The 24,270-nt window shown below is 43.2% G+C and overlaps 1 protein-coding gene across 1 annotated transcript in view; it reads right to left on the bottom strand.

The window, feature by feature from the left end:
- Positions 1–24,270, bottom strand: part of LOC124788465 — a 254,276-nt gene that overhangs the window by 218,253 nt on the left and 11,753 nt on the right. Inside the window, exons 2-3 of the mRNA XM_047255736.1 lie at positions 6,760–6,811; positions 6,623–6,676 (exon numbers count right to left, since the gene is read on the bottom strand). Coding sequence (XP_047111692.1) covers positions 6,623–6,676; positions 6,760–6,762 — 57 coding nt within the window. The 5' untranslated portion in view covers positions 6,763–6,811. The remainder of the gene's footprint in view (positions 1–6,622; positions 6,677–6,759; positions 6,812–24,270) is intronic.

Genomic DNA, 24,270 nt, shown 5'->3' with positions numbered 1-24,270 from the left:
CAATCACAAGGAGTTTATTTCCTTTATTGTTCAGAGTTCTATGAATAAAACTATATTTTTGTTACTTATATCGGTTTCATGTATTACTTGATTACTCCATGACTGGCAACGTGTTTGGAATGGTTTCCGTATGACCAGTCTTTAAATGCAGTTTCATCTGGTTTAGTCATTATGGATGCAATGCTACCAGCCCTGACTGAACAGCATATTATGGCAGTAACCACTTTATTAGTTTCCATTAACAGACAGGGTACTGTTCCAACAGTCTATCCACCCACTTTTCCTTCATATGATGATTCAGCCGAGGATTGGGAAGCTTACAGAAAAACACTCAGACAGCAATTTTTTGCTTTCAGCGACAGACTTGAATTTGTGCAAAGTCTTATTCCTCTCATGGATTCTGCCTAAGGTGTATCAATTACTATGTCAGCTTGACCCTACACGAGAACTGTCAGGTCTTACTTTTAGATCACATATGCAGTTTATTACCCAACTACCATTGCAAATGAATGCACGTCATAGCTGCATGAATTGAATTCTACTGATGCTGCATGAAACCAAACCAGTCATACAGGGCCTGGGCACCCAAACTTCATGGCCTTACCAGTAAATGTCAATTCATTATTGATGCCCATAATTACTCTTTTCACACTCTATGGTGCTTGACACAGCTCTGGACAAGGAAGTACGCCAGAAGACTTTACTCTGTGAAAACCTCCCACTGTCAGAAGTTTTTCAAATAGTGCAATCTTTTGAAGTTTCTCAAGCAGAGGGTGACCAAATAGAAGTATGGGGCAATGGGGGAGTAGTGTCACAAGATATGCCCATGAGTACAACAGACGGCTTATACAAGGAAGTGACAGTGGCCAGGGTAAACATGTGTGCCCAATGCTGAGCAGACCAAAGCCAGCCCAAGAAGCCATGACCACCACAGTGCCAGCATCAGCATTCTCTGTTTCCATCTTGTCCTTTCTGTTTTGTCCAGCATGAACATTTGTGGTGCCCTAAATGCTGGGGTATTTGTAACACTTACTAGAAAAAAGGACACACTGCCTCTGTGTGTTGTGCACCAAAGGTTGTTCAGGATATGAACATGGACATTCTTGTGACTTCTCCCAAGTTGGTTATCATTGAGCATTTTTTGCCAAGTGCTCTGGCTATATGTTAACATATGTGCTGCAGTGACATTATTGAATTCTCAAACCTTTGTGAGTTTAGGTTTGCCACCGTTAACACTGGTCACAGGGAAGCTGGTCATTTGTAACAAAACGAACATCATGTTGTTGGGACAGTTAATGGCATCTACCTCTTACAAGTCAGTGGTTCTTTCTATTACATTTTTTGTGGTTGCTAATGCCAGTGTTGAGAACTTGTTTGTGTTTGACACATTTCAGGCATCTAGATTTTCTATCACCAACACAGTTCACCTTATGTCTGATTAAGTACCGTATTCTCAATTTAAAACACTGCATGATGAGTTTTTGGACTTTTTTTTCGAAAGTATAATGTGTGCTAAGAATTTTTCTGCTCATATTTCTTTGAAATCCACAGTTCGACCATATTTTTGCCTTGTGCATCATTCCTGTCACCCTCAAGATCAGGTGAAAGTAGAATTGGACAGACTTCAATCTCTATGGTTGGTGCAACCTATTATGGCTAGAGAATGGTATCTCTGCTGGTAATAGTTTGGAAGCTTCAGGGAAACTTCGCATCTGTGGTGACTTCAGCTCTACTGTCAATGCACAGTTGATCATGGGTATGTGTCCTCTCTGATGTCAGGAGGAACTGTTGGGAAAAATATCAGGTGACCAGTATTTTTCTAAAACTGATTTGTCTGAAGTGTATGTGGGGATAAAGTGTCTCAACAAGTTTTGATTTTCAATACTTCTTTTGGTCTCTATCAACATTTGCACCTTCCTTTTGGTGTGGCTAGTGTGCCTGCTATTTTCCAGTGGTTTTCAGAGTAATTAACTATGCCTGTCCCGGGTTTCGTTACTCATCTCGATGATGATGCTGTCATGGGCTCCTCTACAGCCTATCACTTGAAAAAATTGTGCACTTCGTTTTCTATCTTACAGTCTGCAGGCTTCCACTGTAACCTTATGAAATCTCAATTTTTTTAACCTTCCATTATTTACTTGGGGTTCGAGATCTTGCGGGATGGGGTGCACCCCCTGCTGGACCACATATCTACTGTTACACCTATACCTCCCCCCCCCCCCCCCAATCCATGAAGGTGCTTCATGCCTTCCTTGGAAAGATAGCCTACTACCACAAATTCCTGACGTTTACGGCCACATCGGATCACCCGTTGCACGCCTTTTTACACAAGATTGTACCTTTTTGCTGGAGCCTGGATCGCGAACGTCCTTTTCAAATGGTGAATTCCAAATACTCTCAGTCCCTTGTTTAGCTACATTTTCTCCGGACCAGTGCATAGTTTTGGTGACTGACAGCTTCACAGTACAGCTTCGGTGCGGTCCTAGCACACCGATATGCTGATGGCTCTGGACGACCTGTTGCTTTCACCTCTAAATCTCTCACTCTGGCCCAGCAGCGTTGCTCTCAAATGCAAAAAGAGGCTCTTCCCACAGTCTATGCTCCCCAGAAATCTCACCTTATTACTGGCAACAAACCCTTGGTTTCCTCGTTTAACCCCAAATTTCCTTGCCTGACAAGGCAGCGCACCATCTACAAAGCTGAGTACTCTTTTTTTGTCTCGCTACAATTACAAAATCCACTTTCAACCTATGTCTAAACATGCCAATGCTGGCAGCCCATCTCACCTTCAAGTCAGTTCTGATCCTGACTTTGACTGTAAAGAATTGCTTTGCTTCCATCTTGATAGTGAAACACAGTCTACAGTCGAGGGTTTGCCAATTATAGCTTGTGCATAATATCTACCCTTGTGCCGACTCAGTTCTCCACCACGTGGTTTGGTTGTTCAACTGACTCTCACTATGTTCTTTTACTTTGTACCACTCGAATCAGTTGTTCACACATATCGCTTATGTTGCACCTTTGTATGATTCTTTTGTCTTGTTACCCGTGGAGTCATGAGAGGCTTATTTACATCATTGTTCAGAGGTTATGAATAAAGCCATATTTGTGTTACTTGGATCAGTTTCATGTGTTACTTGGCAACTACAACACTTAAGCCTGTTTTCACAGAACTGCCCTAGACATAGCAATAACAAGTAGCTTCCAGATGAAGTTACACAATGTCAAATTATACCAAAAATTGACACTTACTTCATTTCCATTGGAGGAAATAAACAATGTTCGCTTATCCTGATTTAACTGAAGAATGTGAGAATAAGCTAGAGGTTAACTGGTTTACCAACCCTCTTTGCAGTTAGTCCACATTTGTGAGTAAATTAAGGCTATGTCATACACTGGATGATTATAATTAAACTTTCCCTATTTAACACATTATAATATGGAAACTAATTACCGTACGAAGACCAAACTTGTTACCATTAATGTCAAGAACATGGGGAAGAGAAATAATGCAGACTCAATTCAATTAAAACACTTTTAATGTGCAGCTACGGTACATCATACCATTACATATCGGTACCAGTACTGCTACAAAAGGACTCAATATGGCGCCCATCAGTGTCCAGAAGAGTTTGAACAACCAGGAGTGCATTCTGCACAGCAGAACAAAGCATGTCCATGGGTATTCTGGCTACCTCTCTTGATATGCTGCACTTCAGATTGGCACATGTGTGAATGTTCCCCTGGTAATCCCTCTCCTTCAAGTAGCCCTACAACCAGAAATCACAAGGAATGCTGACCAAGCATTTGGAAACAATCAGCTGATAATTCAATTCTTTCCAAATGTGTTTTGGAGAAGCAGGTGAACTTCATGAGCGATGCATGGTAGAACCCCATGTTGCACGAAAACTGTTGGGTTCAATGCCTCTCTCTCTTGTAGAGCGGGTATGACATGCTTGCGAAGCATATCACAGTAACTCTGGCCAGTCACACTGGTAGCCTTTGGTCCTTGAGTGCCAACCTGTTCAAAAAAGAATGGGCCAATGATGAATGTAGCCATGAAGCCATACCATATGGTGACACATTCACCATACAGAGGAACATCATGCACAGTGACTGGAGGTGAAGATCCCCACACTTGGCAATTCTGTGTGTTCATCTCACCCATCAGGGAAAAATGAGCTTCATTTGTCCATAGGATTGTCCAGGACAAATCCTTGTCAACTTAAGTCGGTGCGAGAAAGTGGAGAGCGAAGTCAACACGTCGTCGTGCATCCTGTGGTGCAAGTTGCTGTACAATACGGATCTTGTATGGATACCATTTGAGAATGGTTTGAAGCACCTTTCATACAGTGGATCATCGGATGTTCAACTGTCACAACAAAGGGCACACACTGTCTGATGATCAGGAATTGCATGCAGAATTGTCTACCATAGCAACAATGATTTCATCTGCACCTGTCGTGCAACCGGCCGTTAGCCTCCTGCTGGAGCGACAACCAATTCTCCAGTTGATTCAAACTACTTCATCATGCTCTGCACAGCAGATGGAGATAGAGGGCCCTTCTGTAATGCTTTCAGCTGAAAATATTCTCAATGTGCAGCTGCAGCATCACTGTTGTTTTGATAATAGAGCTTCACCAATAATGTCCTGCTCCTTTTGTCCAAGGTCATGTTGATACATCAACAAGTGTACTGTGACTGGTCAGTTGTGTGAGACTTATGAATCACGATGACTGATCATAACACCTGGTGACCATAGTTGGGACTGGACGGTGGTACTGTGATGCATGGGAATCATGCACCCCATACTCTGGACATTAATGCTACCAAGTTTGGTGCTCATACAGTAATTAATTTCCATGTTATAATGTATTAAATAGGGGAAGTTTAATTATAATCACCCAGTACACTATGGGAAAAAATTTTATGAGTGTGTCATACATAAGGAATTTAAAGTTGGATTGCCAGAATGGCTACTTTGTAGCAATGTTTGAGTAGCTTATGATCAAAATAGTTTAATGATAGGTACATAACAAAAAATAGTTGTTCTGGATTCTAGTTTAGCATGATAAATCAATGCCATGCTGGACAACTATTATTTAACTATTTATTGACATTGTGGTGACATCATTTGTTTAAGGGCGGGAAAGAGTGGTGTAACATATCACTTTGGTAAAAAAGAAATGAGCGTTTGGCGTCACTGGCCGGGAGGCACCTTGCGGGGCAGGTCCGGCTGCCTTGGTACAGGTCTTATTACATTTGACGCCACATTGGGTGACCTGCACACTGGATGGGGATGAAATGATGAGGAAGACAACACAACACCCAGTCCCTGAGAGGAGAAAATCTCCGCCCAGACGGGAATTGAACCTGGGCCCATAGGACAGCAATCCATCACACTGACCACTCAGCTATCGAGGCAGACATCACTTTGGTAAAACAATGTGTTACCCAGACTATGTGTAACAGATGAATGATTATTAGGACAGTTGAAAGTATTTTTATTAGTTGAATACTAGTGCTTTAGAATCACATAATGGCTGGAAGTTTTGTTATTGTATGTAACCTGGTGTAGATGGAAAATGTGTGTCTTCAAGTTGGGATGGCGGTGGCAGTTTACTGTACTTTGCAGTAACTGCTTGCTTGGCAGTTACTCTGTGTTGCGAAGTCCCAGCTTCTAGAAATGGGGCACACCACTGAATAAAGAGTGTGCTATGACAATGAAGAAGATGTCAAGAAATACAAGAAAGAGTGTCGTTATCTGTCAAATCAGATAGAACATTTGCTGCCGTCACATAGAAATTATGCTAGACCATGTGGAATACATGCACTATAATTCTACATGCAGTATTCCTCCATATTCACAAATTTTGATGGAAGATGCAATATTTACATTATTAGAAGAAGCACTTTCTATTACTTAGTAGAAAGTTGCAACAATATCAGAGTTTCCAGATTCAACCACAAGAACAACTGCAGTGGAGTAGTAGTCCAAACTTGCTTAATCAACATTGTTTTATATAAACATGAAATCAAGAAGTAGTGGTACAGGGCTGGATGATAACATTTTCAACTGGTACTAGGGCAAATTACTTAAATAGTAGTTCCTTTGCTGCAGAGGTCTGTGGTAAACTCTGGCTCTAGGAAGAGTTAGTTCTTTCACGTAACTGATATAGAATGTACCAGGTACCCCACTATATCCAGTGACCTAAACTCAATTGAGTGATTTCAGTTTCCGTCTGACTCTAAATTCATTTATCTATAGTACACTTATTTACCTCTACATCTCTTCTTTTGTATCCATGTGATAACAGAAAGCAGGGACACTTACATTGCAATGACCCTTTTCTTAGTCTTGTTTTATTATTCATATTGACATTTACAATTTTCTGTATTTCTCACAGAAATTAAATTTTTCCTTCATACTCTTTTACAATATATCCAATGTGATCTTTGGAATACAATATACAGTTGCATTCACAAAAATCAGATTACAATGAAACGAGTCTTAGCTCAATTTTAGAGCAAGTTACTCCACAAGTACAAATATAGCTACTTGATCTCTTATGAGCAAATTGAACTATAGTTACAAAATCATGAAACTGCAGAAGTACATTACCAAGTCGTCACTGCACTCACTGTATGAATCAGAGCAAGCACATATGTTCCGGGCCTAGAGCACCAACAATAAATATATATGAGACTGTATACATGATCATAGGTAAATGTGTAAATGGAGTACAGATGATAACTCACCATTTCCTTGTGCTAAATGTTTTCTTTTATAAAATCAGAGAACCAGTAGCACCTGTGGACAAAATATCAGACAGTGTAAATAAATAATGCACATCATGTGTGTGTGTAACTGTGGTATAACAAAAAAAGTCTAAATTGACAGGATGAACAAATTATCACTCCAGCAGTGTTTAAACATTTTCTACAGTTATTACTGTGGTGGTTAAATATTCCTCAAAATTATAAAGCAAGGGTAAAAAGATAACTACATTTTCAAATACTGCAAATAACTTGAAACTGGAAATATGGAAAACTTGAGTGAAGTTATAACGTTATTCTCATAAAATAAGAGTAATGTTTAGCTACTGGAGTCAATGTCAGTTTCTGCTTTCTGGGTGTTACATTAAGATATTTGTTCGTAAAAGGTACTGTCTTACTATTACTGTGGTGGTTAAATATTCCTCAAAATTATAAAGCAAGGGTAAAAAGATAACTACATTTTCCAATGCTTCAAATAACTTGAAACTGGAAATATGTAGAACTTGAGTAAGGTTATAATGTTATTCTCATAAAATAAGAGTAATGTTTAGCTACTGGAGTCAATGTCAGTTTCTGCTTTCTGGGTGTTACATTAAGATATTTGTTCATAAAAAGTACTGTCTTACTTTTAACTCTTTACATTTTGGTAGTACAGCCTTTTTGAATTTCTGTTGACTGCCTTATTGTTTAACAGTGCTAAGAAACAATCACACAGTGTGTACAGTTCACAGTTTTGTTTGAGTTGAAACAGCGAACAAAAAAATCTGCACTTCCTGACAAAAACAACTAGGGGAATTGTCAAAATGTCTTTTCAATAAAAAATGACAATTCAAAAGCTTGTATACCATCAGTTTTGCCAAGAAAGGCTGAAGGATCAATGGCATCATATTTGTGTGGAAGAGTATTATAACTGTTACAGAACATATAATGTAACTGGAAAGATAAGAAATCTACTCACCAAGTGGCAGCAGGAGAACATACATATAGGAGAGCTTTAGGAAAAGGGATAGAGTTCAGAGAAGTCACCCACAACCCCAGGTTAGGGTAGACTTACTAGATGAGATGAGAAGTAAAGACTTTCCTTCTCATCCTGTCAGTATGTTTCCCCTGACCCACGGTTCTGGGTGACATTTCTTGATCTACCTTCTCCTAAACCTCTCCAGTCTTTTCCTTCACCTCTCTCCCTTCCCCTTCAACTCTTCTGCCAGAAGAAGGTGTCACTGGCTTCAAAAGCTTGCATACATAAACCTTTTTTATGTGTGTGTTCTCCTGCCGCCACTTGGCTAGTAGATTTTTTATCTATCCAATTACATTAAATCGTCTAATGCTGATTATTTTTGTTGCTATCTTGACACATGCAGCCATCATTCCTTCTTACACAACCCTCTTGTGAGTCTTTGTTGTCATCTGTCTTGTTCAATTCAATTCAATCTCTTTATCCATTCGTTTACAATATACATTTTATGGATGTAGTCAAACTGTCATCTGTTTTCTATCTTATGTGCTAGTCCGTCTGTTAGTTTATCTGTAACACCAAGATTAATCAACACCTTGTCCCTAGTTTTTTGTTCATTACACTGCATGGCCTGCTCTTGATTGTCTCTCAACAATTTATTTGGAAATTTGACAGCTATTTTCTTTCCCACCCTCCACTTACCTTGTTTTTGTGCATTTGTTTTTCACCAAACTGCTCAGACTGACTTTTCCTACATTACTTTATTTGCCAAGTAAAGTAGTTTACATTTTCTCCTACGATTATCTCTTTCTGTTTGCCCAGTTTTTAAAATTTCGTCTCTCTCAACGACATTCCCTATCAATGTTTTTCTTTTCCAATCATATCTTCGTAACAAATGGCCATGTTTCTGGCGAGAAATACTCACCCACTCAGTTCCTCTTGTTAATCATTGTCTGTTATCACGAGTTTTGTATGAATTTTTCTGATTTTTCCCAATTTTTTACTTTTTCCACCTTCTGCTTCTCTTTTTCACCACTCCCGCCATTTCTAACACTCCAAATTGTCCTCATTTGCCTTGATGAATCCCATTACATATTACATTCATTCTTTTTGAAGACATGCTTTTACACTAACAAAACTCAGGTCCAACATTTTGTTTCTTGAATCCTGCTTGTCCCTTAGAGTTACCTCCAAATGCCTACCACTGAAAGTCCCTGTTTCTGGATGTAATCCTACTCTACACCAGGTGAGTCTTTCCTTCTCATCCCATTTGGTAAGTCTCACTGACACAGTGCTCTGGCTGACTTTTCTGAATTCTACCCCTTTTCATACAAACCTCTCCAGTCCTTTTCCTTCATCCCTCTTCCTTCCCCTTCAACCCTTCTGCCAGAAGGAGCCACTGGCTCTGAAAGCTTATATAAACCTTTTTTATGTGTGTGTTCTCCTGCCACCTGATAAATTCAATTTTTTATATATCCAATTACACTATACTGTCAAAAATTGATGATTTTGATTGTTATATTACAGAAAACAGTACCTCACTGGGAAACTCTTAAATATTCTAACAAAAATTTGAATCATTATTAAGCCATCTAGCAGGTAAATGAAAGCAAATGACTGTCAATAAAAATTCTATAAAAAATTTAAAGTCCATTTTCTGAAAGATTTAGGTAAAAGAAACAATTGTAAATGTTGCTAAATAGTTTCAACAGGTGTTTTGTTGTTAATTTTCCCACTATAATTACACAAGAAAGCAGCACACTAACACACAACATTTTTGTAGGTAAACACTTAATCAGTGATATAAATGTTTATCCAATTGTGAATGGCCCCTCTGATCAGGACACACGACAAGTCATACTAACCAGGTTATCAGAATACAATAAAGAGAGACCATAGAAAACAGAGTAATTAATGAACAGACAACAGAAAGTTTCAAGGAATCCAAATATGATGCTGTCTGGAAGGATGTGTACAATTTGATGGATGTCAATTCCAAACTGAATGTATTTACATTTCGGTTTCTCTTAATTTTTAACTGATGCTTTCTCAAGAAAACAATGAAGTATGGCACTAATAAAATGTCAAAAAGCCTTTGTTACAAAAGGAATCATTTGTAAAGAAAAGGAAAAACAGGTAGGACAAACAGAGAAGTAGCACTGATGACATCTTATAAGAAGTACTATTTGTGTTAAGAAAAGTGATTAAACACTCAAATATCTCTGTATAATGTATGAAATCAGTAAGTACAATAATAAAATTAAATCTAAGGGCAACAGTTAAAAGAGAAACAAGAAAGTCAGTTATGGAGTCTACATCTACACCCATACTCCGCAAAACACTTTGAAACATATGGCAGATTATACTACCTGTTGTTCCAGTTACCAGAGCTGCTTCTTGTTCCATTCACGTATGGAGTAGTGCAAGAAGAATGATGTTGAAATACTCCTGTGCACGCTGCAATTAATTCAACCTTGTGCTCAGGATCCCTACAGGAGCGATACACAGGGAGTTGAGGAATCTAGGAAAATACCACATCTAAAGCTGATTCTTGAAACTCTGTAAATAGACTCTCACACAATAGTTTTCATGCATCTTCAAGTGTCTACAGATTCAGTTTCTTCAGAATCTCTGTGACTTCCCCATACATCAAACAAATCTGTGAGCAGTTGTGCTACCCTTCTCTGTACATATTCAATATCCCATGTTAGCCCTGTTTAAAATGGGTCCTATATCCTTGAGCAATATTATAGCATGAGTCACACAAATGATTTGCAAGCAAACTCTTTTGTAGACTGATTGCATTTGCCTAGTATTCCACCAATGAATCAAAGCTTACCATCTGCTTTACCTGTGACTGAACATCTGTGACTGTTCAATTCCATATCCCTGCAAAAGTCTTACACCCATGTAACTGTAAGGGTCAATTGATTCCAGTTGTGACTCAATGATATTGTAGTCATAAGAGACTATGCTGTTTTTCGTTTTGTGAAGTGCACAGTTCTAGATTTCTGAACATTTAAAGCACATATCCAATCTTTGCACTACTCTGAAATCTTAACAAGGTCTGACTGAATATTTGTGTACCTTTTTCTAGATAGCACTTCACTATAGACAAAAAATGGTTCAAATGGCTCTGAGCACTATGGGACTTAACATCTGAGGTCATCAGTCCCCTACAACTTAGAACTACTTAAACCTGAATAACCTAAGGACATCACACACATCCATGCCCGAGGCAGGATTCGAACCTGCGACCGTAGCGGTCGCGTGGTTCCAGACTGAAGTGCCTAGAACCGCTCAGCCACAGCGGCCGCCCACTATAGACAACTGAATCATCTGCAACAATCTGACGTTACTGTTTATATTGTTTGCAAGGTCATGAACATCAAGGATCCTGAAACGCTTCATTCGGCACACCTAAAGTTATTTCTAAATCTGTAAACGACTTTTCCCTCCATCCAAGGAATCCTCAATCCAGTTACAAATTTTGCATGATACCCCATAAACTGTGCTTGGATACTAAGCATAGCACTGAATTAAATACTTTTTAGAAACTGAGACCTACTGCATTTACCTGGCGGCCTTGATCCATGGCTTTCAGGATGTCATGTGAGATAAGTTGGAGCTGGTCTTCACGTAACTGATATTTTCAGACTCCACTCTGGTTGGACTGTAGGAACGTTGTTATGTTTGAGATACCTCATCACACTGAAATTAGAATTTGTTCAACAAATGGATGCCCAGGATATTAGACAGTAGTTTCGTGGATGTCTCCTGATAACATTCTTGTAGCTGTGTGCGAACTGTTCTTCCAACCACTGGGTTCAGTTTTTTGTTCGCGGGATTTACAGTGGACTATGATTAAAAGACAGGCAAAGTCATCTACAAATTTGATGTAGAATCTAACAGGGATAACATACGCCCATGCAGCTTTGGTCAATTTTAGCAATTTCAGCTGTTTCTCGACACTGCCGATATTAATATCTAAGTGGCTCATCTTTGCAGTGTTGCAAGAATTAAATTGGGGGAAAATCCCTGGATTTTAATTTGTAAAGGAACATTTGAGAATGGATTCCAGAATTTCTGCTTTTGTTTTGTTACCTCACTTCAGTCCCTGTCTCACCCATTAGTGTATGGACGCTAACTTTAGTATCACCAGCAGCCTTTACATGTGACCAAACTTTCTTTGAATATTTTGAGAGATGTTTCAATAATATTCTGTTACAGTAGCTGTTGAAGGATTTGTCTTGACAGTCAAACATGTTTCATACAGAATATCTGCTTTAGTTTACAGTTATTAAGCAGTAATCTCTGTTGCTTTAGAAGTTTCTTTACGATGGCTGTGTTTTATTTGAGGACTTTGTTATTAAAGAAAACTGCAAAATAATAAATTATAGAAATCAGGTAGCAAAAGTATTTAATAATCACTTCCTTGAAGTAGCTGACCTCCATGCTCTGATAAATAAACTAAGAATGTAATTAACTCCCTCAATACCAGAAACTCTCATGGAGATGACAATTTCTCAGGTAAGGTTCTAAAATACTGTTCTTCACATACTTGCACTGTATTCATACATATATGTCACACATCAGTATTGAAAGAGATATTTTCAGGCACAATGAAATATACTACTGGCATAGTAAGATGGATATTAACAATTAGTGGTCAGACTCCCTTCTTACCTCTTCCTCAAAGATACTGGAAAAATTACATATTTAAGAACCGTAACAAGCCTCTCTCAAAATAGGGTACTTAGTCAGTTCTACAAAACATGCTATTTTCCAATTCATAAATGAGGTAATATAAAATTTGAATTATAAAATAATGCTGACTAGTATTTTTGAATCATCAAAAGCATTTGATTATGCAGTTCACAGTATCCTCCTTGAGAAGCTCAAATATTTTAGCATCAGAAAATTTGCCAGTAACTTGTTTTCATTCTGCCCAACTAAAAGTATGCTGAGTATTGCATTTAAAAAAATCAGAGAGTTTACGCAATGAAAAATGTTTATTCAGAGCGGAGAATGATCACTACAAGCATACCACCAGGGTCAATATTTGGTCTGCTCTTGATCTTGTTATCTATAAATGATCTTCCATCATACACTGCCTGATTAAAAAAGTGAAACACCAAGGAGGGGAAGAGGAACAGAACTTCACAGGTTGAGAGGTATAAGATGTTATTTCAGTGATTACAAAATCGAGTCAAAGAACTTGGCAGTATGAGTGCTCTTATAAGTATGATGTTGCACTCCTTCCAGTGTGAATGCATGTACAGATATTCTGGTATTGGGTACTGCTGAGGTTGAATGTTCACCAGAGGAGATGGACACAGTTAGCCATTAAATGAACTATGGATGTGTTGCACTGCGGTCGCACGTAAGAGCACCTCTATTTTGCCAATTCAATATAGTGGTGAACACTGTTCCATGCAACCAGTATATAGTAGCCACCTAGCACACAGTCAATCTATCTTCACTGTACTATGATTGTTTGATAACTACCTTTCTTGTCATTCAGTTGCTCTGGTCAAGTCTTGGATTTGTCTCCCCATGGGTCTTGGCCTTGTTGTCATCATTGTGGTGACAGCTTAGGGTAGTGCCTCATTGTCATCTAGGTTTTTTGTCCTTGTCCTGGTCTGTTATCTTGTCCACAGACTGTCTGTCACATTTCATTTGTCTGCTGTAAGCTTGGCTTACTCTTCCGCAGGCAGCTCTCCTGTCTGATGGCTTCCTCCATTTTCCATTCTTCCAGAACTCTGATGTCTGGCTACCTAGGGATACAGCATTAGCAGCAAGGAGAAAGGAAGTTATTTAGCAGAATGAACAATTAACTGGTTCGCCTGCTGGAGCAACAGCAGCAGTTAATGCAGCAGCAGCAGGAGCTGCTCTGGTTAGACATGTCACAAAGATCATTTCAGCTTCTTGCAGAAAAACTCAAAGCATATAAGGCCCAGTTGCGTGAGGCCTCAGTGCCTCCCACTACTGACACCATCCATCCTCCATTGTTTCCACTTTTCAGTGATGCTATGGATTATCCATTGCAGAAATTGTTGTTTTCGTCTTGGGCTTCACAGGAAATGTTCAAATGGCTCTGAGCACTATGCGACTTAACTTCTGAGGTCATCAGTCGCCTAGAACTTAGAACTAATTAAACCTACGTAACCTAAGGACATCACACACATCCATGCCCGAGGCAGGATTGGAACCTGCGACCGTAGCGGTCGCTCGGCTCCAGACTGTAGCGCCTAGAACCGCACGGCCACTCCGGCCGGCAGGAAATGTTCTTTCTGCTCCAAAAGTTGGCCCATCTGTCAAACCGTGTCACTATCTTCCTTCAGAAGATCTGCATTCTGTTAACTAATAACTATTCCCAGAGACACCATGTGATTGCCTCCAGGCTTGAGTTCCAGCAATACCATAAACAGCTGGGACAATCATTCTGCTTGTGGGTCACTGACTTGCAAGGTCTCACTCACAAATGTGATGTCACTTTTAACAATCAAGGCTCCAAGCCTTCATTTGCAGACTCCATTATTTGAGACATGGTGGTCCAGTTTTCACCAGATCTAGAGATCCACAATATTGCATTGGCAGTGCACAGCCCCTTTTAGGAGGACATTTTCCACACTGCACACTTGTTCGAAATCGCACAGGCAGCTAATGTACCACTCATGCAGCCATCAGCACACCTCCACACACTCCATTCTGCCACCATAGGTGCAGGACAGCCCCCAGGCAGTACCGTCATGATTCGTCCATGTCTGATACATCTACCCTATCTGAGCCTCCAGTCATGCTTCAACACAGATCACGAGGGCTGCTTCCTTTGTGCCCTTAGTGCTTTCCTACTCAGTCCTGGGCAGCCTGTCCAGATCACTGGGGTCCTGCACAGTTTGTGTCAAATAGAGGCCTATCCAATTGGTATGTCACACACTCACAACCTGCTCCAGTCATGCCTCACAAGGGCATCAGCAGTCTGGATGTCCATTTCATGTGGACATTGGTTGCAGCAGCCAAGATACCTGCCTATAGCATCAGGGCAGTTCTGGCACACTGCAAATTTCATGTATGTCCAAGACATTGACAATTGCACAGTGCATCTATTCACAGATTGAAAAGTGTATGCCATTAAAAACTTCCATGTCAACCTTTTGGGGTGAAGTTTTCTGTAATTTCAGATCACAAGCCTTTGGTTACATTATTTGGACTCCGATCTAACCTCCCAAAGCAAACAGCTCAATGCCTCCAGTGCTGGGCTTCGTTCCCCAATGCATGCAATAATATCATCTGGTTTAAGTCCACAGCACAACATTCCAACACTGACGCCTTGTTGTGTGTACCTGATGGTCCAGACCCTGATTTCAACCAACAGGAGGGCCTCTGCTTCCAACTGATACTGCACAACACCCACTATGGATGCACATGTTGCTACCGCCACACAATGCGACCACCCTGCACCAGGTCATCTGAGATGTGACCCGTGGCAGTGCAACCTGTCTCACCTGCCAGATGACATCCAAGCTCAAACTCTGGATTTTCATTTCTCTCATGCTCTTAGGTTGTCAATGACATCAGGTGATCATACCAGCTGAATTGCACCAACAAGTCCTGAGCTTTCTGTACTGGGGACATTGTGGAATGTCCCTCACGAAGGTGTTGGCTCACCGACACATGTAATGGCTGGGTATCAATAGTGATGTCAAGAGAATGGCCCATGCATGCACAGCATGCGCCCATCATCAAGCAGCACCCCCCACAGTCATTTGCACCCTAGCCTACACTCCCCATCCCTGCGACTGCATTCACTTCGATTCTGCAGGTCCATTTTTGAGTTGATGTGGCTGCTCAACATAGATGCCTACTCAAAGTGCCCATATATGGTGCCCATGGCATCCATCTCAACAGACCCCACCCTCTCTGCCATGGCCCATGTTTTGGCCATCGAAGCATTACTTCACACTTCGGTCTCAGATAATGGGCCCCCGTTCATGGCGTTTGTTTTCAAAGAGTCCTGTGTGGCCAATGGCATAAAACACATTGTCAGCCCTCCATTTCACCCTTCCTCAAATGGTGAAGTGGAACATCTCATTCAGCCCTTTAAGCGACAACTGAAGAAGGCTATTGAATCCTCTGCCACCACTACCTCAGCTCTCACCCCGTTTCTGAGCACCTGTCACATGCACCGATTGACAGAAGTAGCCCTGTGCTCCATGGACAGCAACTGCAGACCCTGCCTCATCTTCTGATATCGCCCCTCCTGCATTGACCTCCCAATCGTTCCAGTATTACGCACCTGGCACAGCTGTGTAGGCCCTCTCCTACGTGTGTATTGCAGTTTGGATGTCAGCAACACTGTAGAGATCTGCAGGCAACAAGTTACATCTGCCAAACACAGAAGGGGCTTGATCACTGCCACCACGAGTTCTGTCCTCAAGCTCAGGCAGCACACCTGCAACCGAGCCCTCCCCCTCTACCTTCTCGTGACTGCCAATGATTCCCCACTGGTGCATCAGCACTACCTTCCGCATCCACAGGGATTGTGGGATCTTCAGGCACCCTCACCTCCAGCAACAGTATGAAGGACTCTGCGACCATCCTGCCTCCTCCCAACTGGCAGTCAGAGGGTCTGTGTTTTCACCCTTACCTTCTTTATGGCCATCACGGCACTGTCCCAAATGTTTCCACCTGTGCACATGTGTATTAGGGGAGGAGGAGGAGGAGGGGGGAGGGGGAAAGGGGGCAGGGATCTGGTACCAGGTGCCCAGGAGGCTGTACGCTTGCCAGAGAGAGGGACATATGCACCCATTAGAGGGCACCTTGGCCATGCTGTGCTAACATGATAAGACAGACACCGCGAGCACATTGGCCAATACCATTCCACGTGGTCAGTATGCAGGCAGCCACCCAGCACACAGCTGGTCAGTTCAGTGCTCATGCTTGATCCTTTTGAATCTATCTTCACTGTACTAGGTCTATTTGATAATTACCGTTCTTGATACCTGGTTACTCTCTTCACTGTTCTAGATCTTGCTGTGCATCATTGTGGTGACTGCTTAGTATAGTGGTTTGTCCTTGTCCTGGTCTGTTCTTTTGTCCACACCAATTTTGTTCACCTGCCATTACTTTGGATTACTCTTCCACACCGGTTCTCCCACCTGGCGGTTTCCTCTATTGTCCATTCTTCCACTAAACTCTGACGTCCACAACAATATCTAGCTACCCACAGATATAGCAGATATGGTTAGAGAGGGTATCAAAAAGCCATTGTATCTTCTCTTGAGGCAAGCCGTCCACAATTGTTATAACTGATCCTTTATATCCAGGATACTGGCACTGGGATGGAGTTGACATCTGAACAGGTGTCACACATATGATCTATTGTGTAGGATCTGGCAATCTTACTGGGCAAGAGAGTACTGCAATATCATACAGACAGTTCAGGAGACATGTTCCATATATAGATGAGCTTTGTCCTGTTGAAATATGAGATGAGGAACTGTGATACACCATTATGCTGTCAGAGTTCGTCAATCACTAACAGCTGTGACTTGAAGTCACACTCCCACACCATGATGCCAGGAATAACATAGCTGTGCCTCTCCAAAACACTGAAGAATGACACCTCTCTCCAGATCAAGACCACACTCACTGACCAAGGGATAATGCAGAACCATGATTCACCCCTAACACAATGCGATGTCATTATCAGCAATACATGCTTCCCAGCTGTAGCACCACTCCAAACATAGCCATTTGCATTTTGTTAATGGTAGCCTTTGCATGAGGTGAATTCCTAATTCCCTACTCCAGCTGCTGCTATGTTGCCAGTCTCTGATCAGTGGAATGTGATGAGACAGAATGTTACAGGGCGTCACTTGGTTGGTTGGTTTAAAAGGGGGGGGGGGGGGGGACCAAACTACTAGGTCATCGGTCCCTCGTTCTGGTTAAAATAATTCCACAAGGGTGGGAGTAAAATAACTGAGACATACAAAACACAGCTGGAAGAAAGGAGAAAACCACAAGATTGACAGATTTTTTTTTTCTTTTTTTTTTTTTTTTTTTTAGGGCGCACAACTACAGTGGTAATTAGCGACCAGACTAAGTTATGAATGCACTACGAGGCACAAGGTTAAAACAGCAACTAAAAAGGACAACACTATAAAAGGCACATTAACAGGCAAGGGATTAAAAGAAAACAGTATAATCAAATGTCCTTAGACAGGTTTGTCAAGTGGATAAAACGAAGAACGCGAGCAGCTGCTCCTGGGTCATCTGCTAAAATGGCATCCAGAGTACATGGCAGGCCAAGATCAATGCGCAGTGTATTAAAATTCGGACAGGATGTGAAAATGTGGCATACCGTCAGCAATTGCCCACATGGGCAGAACGGCGCCAGCGCAGCCATCTGCAGATGGCGATGGCTGAGCTGGCAGTGTCCAATCTGTAACCAGGCCAAAACGACCTCCTCCCACCGAGAAGGGCGTGAAGAGGTCGTCCAAGCCGTGGGAAGAGGTTTCAAGGCCCGAAGCTTGTTTTCAGTACGTGTAGACCAATCAGCATGCCACAGCGATAAAATGCGCTGACAAATGACCCTGTTAAAATCAGATGAAGGCACACAACATGGGCAACAAACATTAAAATGGACAAAATCAGACAAGAAAACCCCAGAGAGACGCAAGAAACATGTAGAAGACGTCAAGAGAGCAGATTACCATGGCTGGCTGACCATGAGGATAAAAAGGAGAATCCAGCCACTATGCAACACATTAAAACCTCTACCCTAAAAGCACTAGGGTGGAGGACACAGAGGGACTAAGGACATGCACTAAAACTTAGATCAAACGATAAAAACCACCCTCACGAATAAAACGTAAAACTAAAGCTGTTGTTGAGGCATTGTTGCCCAACACCGAAGGTAGGGTGCTGGGAAAATTAAAAGTCCACCGCAGAGCGGCTAAACGTGGGCAGTCCAGCAAGAGATGGACAATCGTCATTTGTGAGCCACAGTGACACAGAGGTGGGTCCTCGCAACGGAGAAGATAACCATGTGTTTGCCATGTATGGCCAATGTGGAGCCAGCAGGGGACAACTGATTCCCTGCAAGAGGACCGCATGGAAGGCTTCCACACATTCATAGTCTCCTTAATAAGACACAGTTTGTTGTGTGTACTGTTATGCCATTCCGTCTCCCAAAGCCAAAAAACCCTGCGGCGTAAGACAGAACGCAGGTCAGTTTCGGAGATGCCCATTTCCACAAGTGGTTTCCGTGTATCCTGTTTGGCCAGTCTGTCGGCAAGTCCATTGTCTGGGATTCCAATGTGTCCTGGGGTCCACACAAACGCCACTGAACGATGGGACCGTTCCACGGCATATATGGTGGAGTCCTGAATGGACACTACCAAAGAATGGCGAGGGTAGCACTGGTCGACAGCTTGTAGGCTGCTCAAGGAGTCAGTACACAGGAGAAATGACTTACCAGGGCATGAGCGGATGTGCTCAAGCGCACGAGATATGGCTGTCAGCTCTGCAGTGAAAACACTGCAGCTATCTGACAATGAGTGCTGTCCAATATGTCCTCCATGAACATACGCAAAACATTCGTGACCATCAGCCATCGAGCTGTCAATGTAAATCACTTCATGGCCCTGGTACATGTCGAGAATCGAGAGGAAGTGATAGCAGAGAGCCGCAGGGTTAAAGGAGTCTTGAGGGTCATGCGAAAGGTCCAGAAGAATCTGCGGCCTAGGTGTATACCATGGAGGTATACGTGAATGGACTTCAATGTTGTTGTTGTGGTCCTCAGTCCTGAGACTGGTTTGATGCAGCTCTCCATGCTACTCTATCCTGTGCAAGCTTCTTCATCTCCCAGTACTTACTGCAACCTACATCCTTCTGAATCTGCTTAGTGTATTCATCTCTTGGTCTCCCTCTACGATTTTTACCCTCCACCCTGCCCTCCAATGCTAAATTTGTGATCCCCTGATGCCTCAGAACATGTCCTACCAACCGGTCCCTTCTTCTTGTCAAGTTGTGCCACAAACTCCTCTTCTCCCCAATTCTATTCAATACCTCCTCATTAGTTATGTGATCTACCCATCTAATCTTCAGCATTCTTCTGTAGCACCACATTTCGAAAGCTTCTATTCTCTTCTTGTCAAAATTATTTATTGTCCTTGTTTCACTTCCATACACGGCTACACTCCATACAAATACTTTCAGAAACGACTTCCTGACACTTAAATCTATACTCTATGTCAACAAATTTCTCTTCTTCAGAAACCTCGAAGGGAGATGGTAATGGGAAAGACTCCAGTTCAGACAGAAGGGACCGGACGTGAACCGCAATCATAAGCCCTGACCTGGGCCGCCGATGCACGAGATGACCCACCATAGTTGGGAAAAGGAGACGGTAATTCAGATGCGCAGGAGAACTACAAACGTGTGCAACGTAACTGACGAGCATTTGTGCAGCCTAATCTTCAATGGAGGGACTCCAGCCACCTTCAATGGAGGGACTCCAGCCTCCTCCAGGACACTGGTCACCGGACTCATTCTAAAAGCTCCCGTCGCTAGGCGAACACCACAGTGGTGCACTGGGTTGAGTAAACGCAACGCTGAGGGCGCCACCGAACCATAAACCAGACTGCCATAGTCAAGGTGTGATTGAACTAGGGTTCTGTAGAGCTGCAGCAGCGTAGAACGATCTGCACCCCAGTTGGTGTTGCTCAGGCAATGGAGGGCATTGAGGCGCTGCCAGCACTTCTGCTTAAGCTGACGAAGGTGAGGTAGCCAAGTCAATCGGGCATCAAAAACCAGTCCTAAGAATCGATATGTCTCGACTACAGTGAATGGATCGCCATTAAGGTAAACTTCTGTTTATGGATGAATGGTGCAAAGCCGACAGAAATGCATGACACACAACTTCGTGGCTGAAAACTGGAAGCCGTGGGCTAGAGCCCATGACTGCGCCTTGTAAATGGCTCCCTGTAGGCACCGCTCAGCAACACCAGTGCTGGAGCAGCAGTACGAAATGCAGAAGTCATCCTCATACAGAGAAGGTGAGACCGACGGCCCTACAGCTGCTGCTAGACCGTTAATTGCCACTGAAAATAGAGAGACGCTCAGTACGGAGCCCTGCTGAATGCCATACTCCTGAATATGGGAGCAACTACAGGAGGCATTGAATCGGACATGGAAAGTATGGAGTGACAGGAAGTTTTGGATAAAAAGTGGAAGCAGGCACTGGAGACCCCACTCATACAATGTGGCAAGGATATGATGTCACCAGTTGTTTCATATGCTTTACGTAAGTAAAAAATGACAACTACCAGATGTTAGTGTCTGGAAAAGGCTGTTTGGATAGCAAACTCAAGGGACACAAGATTATCAGTGGTAGAGTGACCCTGGCGGAAGCCGCCCTGACATGAAGCCAGTAGGCCACATCACTCCAGGACCCAACCCAACCACCAAAACACCATATGTTCCAGCAGCTTACAAAGAAAGTTGGTGAGGTTGATGGGCTGGTAGCCATCCACATCAAGCAGGTTTTGACCGGGGGTTGAGCACTGGAATGATGGTGCTGTCCTACCATTGGGATGAAAAGATGCCATTGCACCACATCTGGTTGAAGATGATAAAGTGATGTCGCTTATAGTCAGACGAGAGATGTTTAATCATCTGACTGTGGATCCAATCCGGCGCAGGAGCTGTGTCGGGGCAATGTGCAAGGGTGCTTAGGAGCTCCCACTCTGTAAATGAGGCGTTATGGGTTCACTGTGGCATGTAGTGAACGAGAGGACTTTCCTTTCCATCCGCCGTTTGAGAATGCGAAAGGCAAGGGGGTAGTACTCCGACACAGAGGCTCGAGCAAAGTGCTTGGCAATCGCGTTCAAGTCTGTAGATAACACGCCATTGATGTTAATGCCAGGGACACCTGTTGGGGTCTGGTAACCAAAAAGACTTCTGATCTTCGTTCAGACTTGGGAAGGTGACGTATGGCACCCAATGGTCAACATACCTCTCCCAACACTCCTGTTTCTGTCATTTTATAAGCTGGCAAATGCGGACATGGATCCACTCAAAGGCTATTAGGTGCTCCAGGGAAGAGTACCACTTATGTCACTGTAGAGCTTGTCGACGCTCTTTAATTGCCTCAGGGACTTGCAGTGACCACCAAGGGAGTGTCTTTCACCAGGGCACCCTAAGGAACGAGGGATCGCGTTTTCCGCAGCAGAAACAATTGTTGTAGAGACCTTCTCAATGACAACATTGGTGGGGCACCATGTGGAGGAGATTCAGCGGTGACAGCAGAGGTGAAGGCTTCCCAGTCCGCCTTAAAGCCCATCTGGGTAGGCGTCTGTGGGCATGACACCGGGGGAGTTACAGGAAGATGGGTACGTGATCAGTACCACACAGGTCATCATGTGCTCTCCAGTGGATAGATGGGAGAAGACCAGGACTGCAAACCGAGAGATCAATGGGCGAATATGTGCCATATGCCACACTGAGATGTGTGGGGGCACCTGTATTTAACAGGCATAGGTCGAGTTGTGACAGTAAATTTTCGACCTCTCTGCCTCGGCCGGTAAGCATGGTGCCATCCCACAAGGGGTTATGCGTGTTAATATCTCCCAAAAGTGGGGAAGGTTTAGGGAGTTGATCAGTCAGTGCAGCTAATACATCCAGGGGTGCTGTACCATCTGGAGGAAGATATACATTGCAGACAGTTATTTCCTGTATCATCCTTATCCTGACAGCCACAGCTTCAAGAGTGGTTTGAAGGGGTACAGGTTCACTACAAACTGAGTTCAGGACATAGATGCAACCTCCACTTGACACTCTATTATAGTCGCTACAGTTCCTGTAATATCCCTTATAGTCATGGAGGGCAGGGGTCTGCATTGCCAAGAGCCAGGTTTCCTGGAGGGCAATGCAGAAAGTAGGTGTAAAGCTTAACAGTTGCAGTAGCACAGCCAGGTGGCAGAAAAAACCGTCACAATTCCACTGGAGGATTATGTGATCATGAGACTGGGAAGACATGATACACTCAATGAGGCAGTCTATGCCTCAGGGTCACCTGCTGCCACGAGATGAGTACCTGTGCGATCGACAGCCATTGTGTCTGAGGACCCAGTAAGATCTAGGTCCTCAGCGGACGCCAGAATCTCCACCTCATCCTCAGACACAGAGTTTGTAGGTAGTGGTGGTGTGGGTGCCACCACAGTGCCTTGGTTCTTGGGGGTCTTTTTCTTTTTAGGTTTCTCTTTCTGTTCCTTAGGTTTGTCCAGCTGGGAGGACTTCACTGATTCAGTTTCAGGGACTGAGAAGGACCATGAAGCCCTACGACCAGTTACCTGTGGTTGCTTCAGCCACTGGAGGGTGTCAGCTTTGCCACTGGTAGGAACCTGGGAAAGGAATGACCCAAGGGATCCCTTCCTGGCGAGAGGAGCCGAAGAAGACTTACGCTTCTCCAGCTGAGAAGTGGAGACTGACATCCCCATGGTTGGGAGGGTGGGGGGGGGGGGGGGGGGGGTTGCTGCTGAAGTAAGTTGTTAGGTTGTGCAAGAGAAACAGGGAGGGAAGTGCCCCCCATCATCAAGGGGGCAGGTGGTGTCTGACAGCTCTGAGAGCCAACTGTATGCGGCAGAATGGAAAATGGTGGAACCATTGTCATAGTGGCGGCATAGGTTGACATCTTATGCACAGGATGATGTAGTCTCTCACATTTTCTCTTATCCTCAGTGTAGGTCAGTCAGTCCAGGGTCTTGCATTCCATTATTTTTCTTTCTTTCTCGAGAATCCTGCAGTCTAGCGAGCAAAGAGAATGGTGCTCTCTGCTCTCAGCAGTTGACACAGATGGGAGGCACATGGAGTACTGGGATGTGAAGGACGTTCACAATCCCAAAATGTGACGCTGGAAGTACAGCAGAAAGACATATGGCCAAACTTCCAGCACCTAAAGTACCACGTCGGGGGATGGATATATGGCTTTACGTCACAGCGGTAGACCATCACCTTGACTGTCTCGGGTAATGTCACCCTCGAAGGCCAAGATGAAGGCACCAGTGGCAACCTGATTATCCCCCAGAGGAGGCGCCAGACGAAATGGACATCTCGCTCCTCTAAATTGGTGCACAGCTCATTGTCAGACTGCAAAACAAGGCCCCTGTGAAATATGATACCCTGGACCATATTTAAGCTCTTATGGGGCATGATGGAAACAGTAACATACCCCAGCTTGTCACAGGTGAGTAGTGTGCATGGCTAGGCAAAGGATGCTGTTTTGATCAAGACCAACACTGACCGCATTTTGGGCAAGCCCTCCCCCTCCCCAAACTTGTCCCCTAAATGCTCCACAAAGAACTGAGGTTTCATTGACAGGAAAGATTCCCTATCAACTCTCATACATAAGAGGTACCAGGGTGAATAAGCTTTGCTGCCATCCTTAGCCTGGCGTTCCTCCCATGGTGTGGCCAGGAGGGGGGGGGGGGGGGAGGGGACAATTTGGGATCATATTTTTTAGCATTGAAATT

Source organism: Schistocerca piceifrons, chromosome 3 (genome assembly GCF_021461385.2).
Source record: "Schistocerca piceifrons isolate TAMUIC-IGC-003096 chromosome 3, iqSchPice1.1, whole genome shotgun sequence".
NCBI lineage: Eukaryota > Metazoa > Arthropoda > Insecta > Orthoptera > Acrididae > Schistocerca > Schistocerca piceifrons.
Note: the sequence above shows the minus strand (reverse complement) of the source record. Positions and strands in the feature narration are given on the sequence as shown.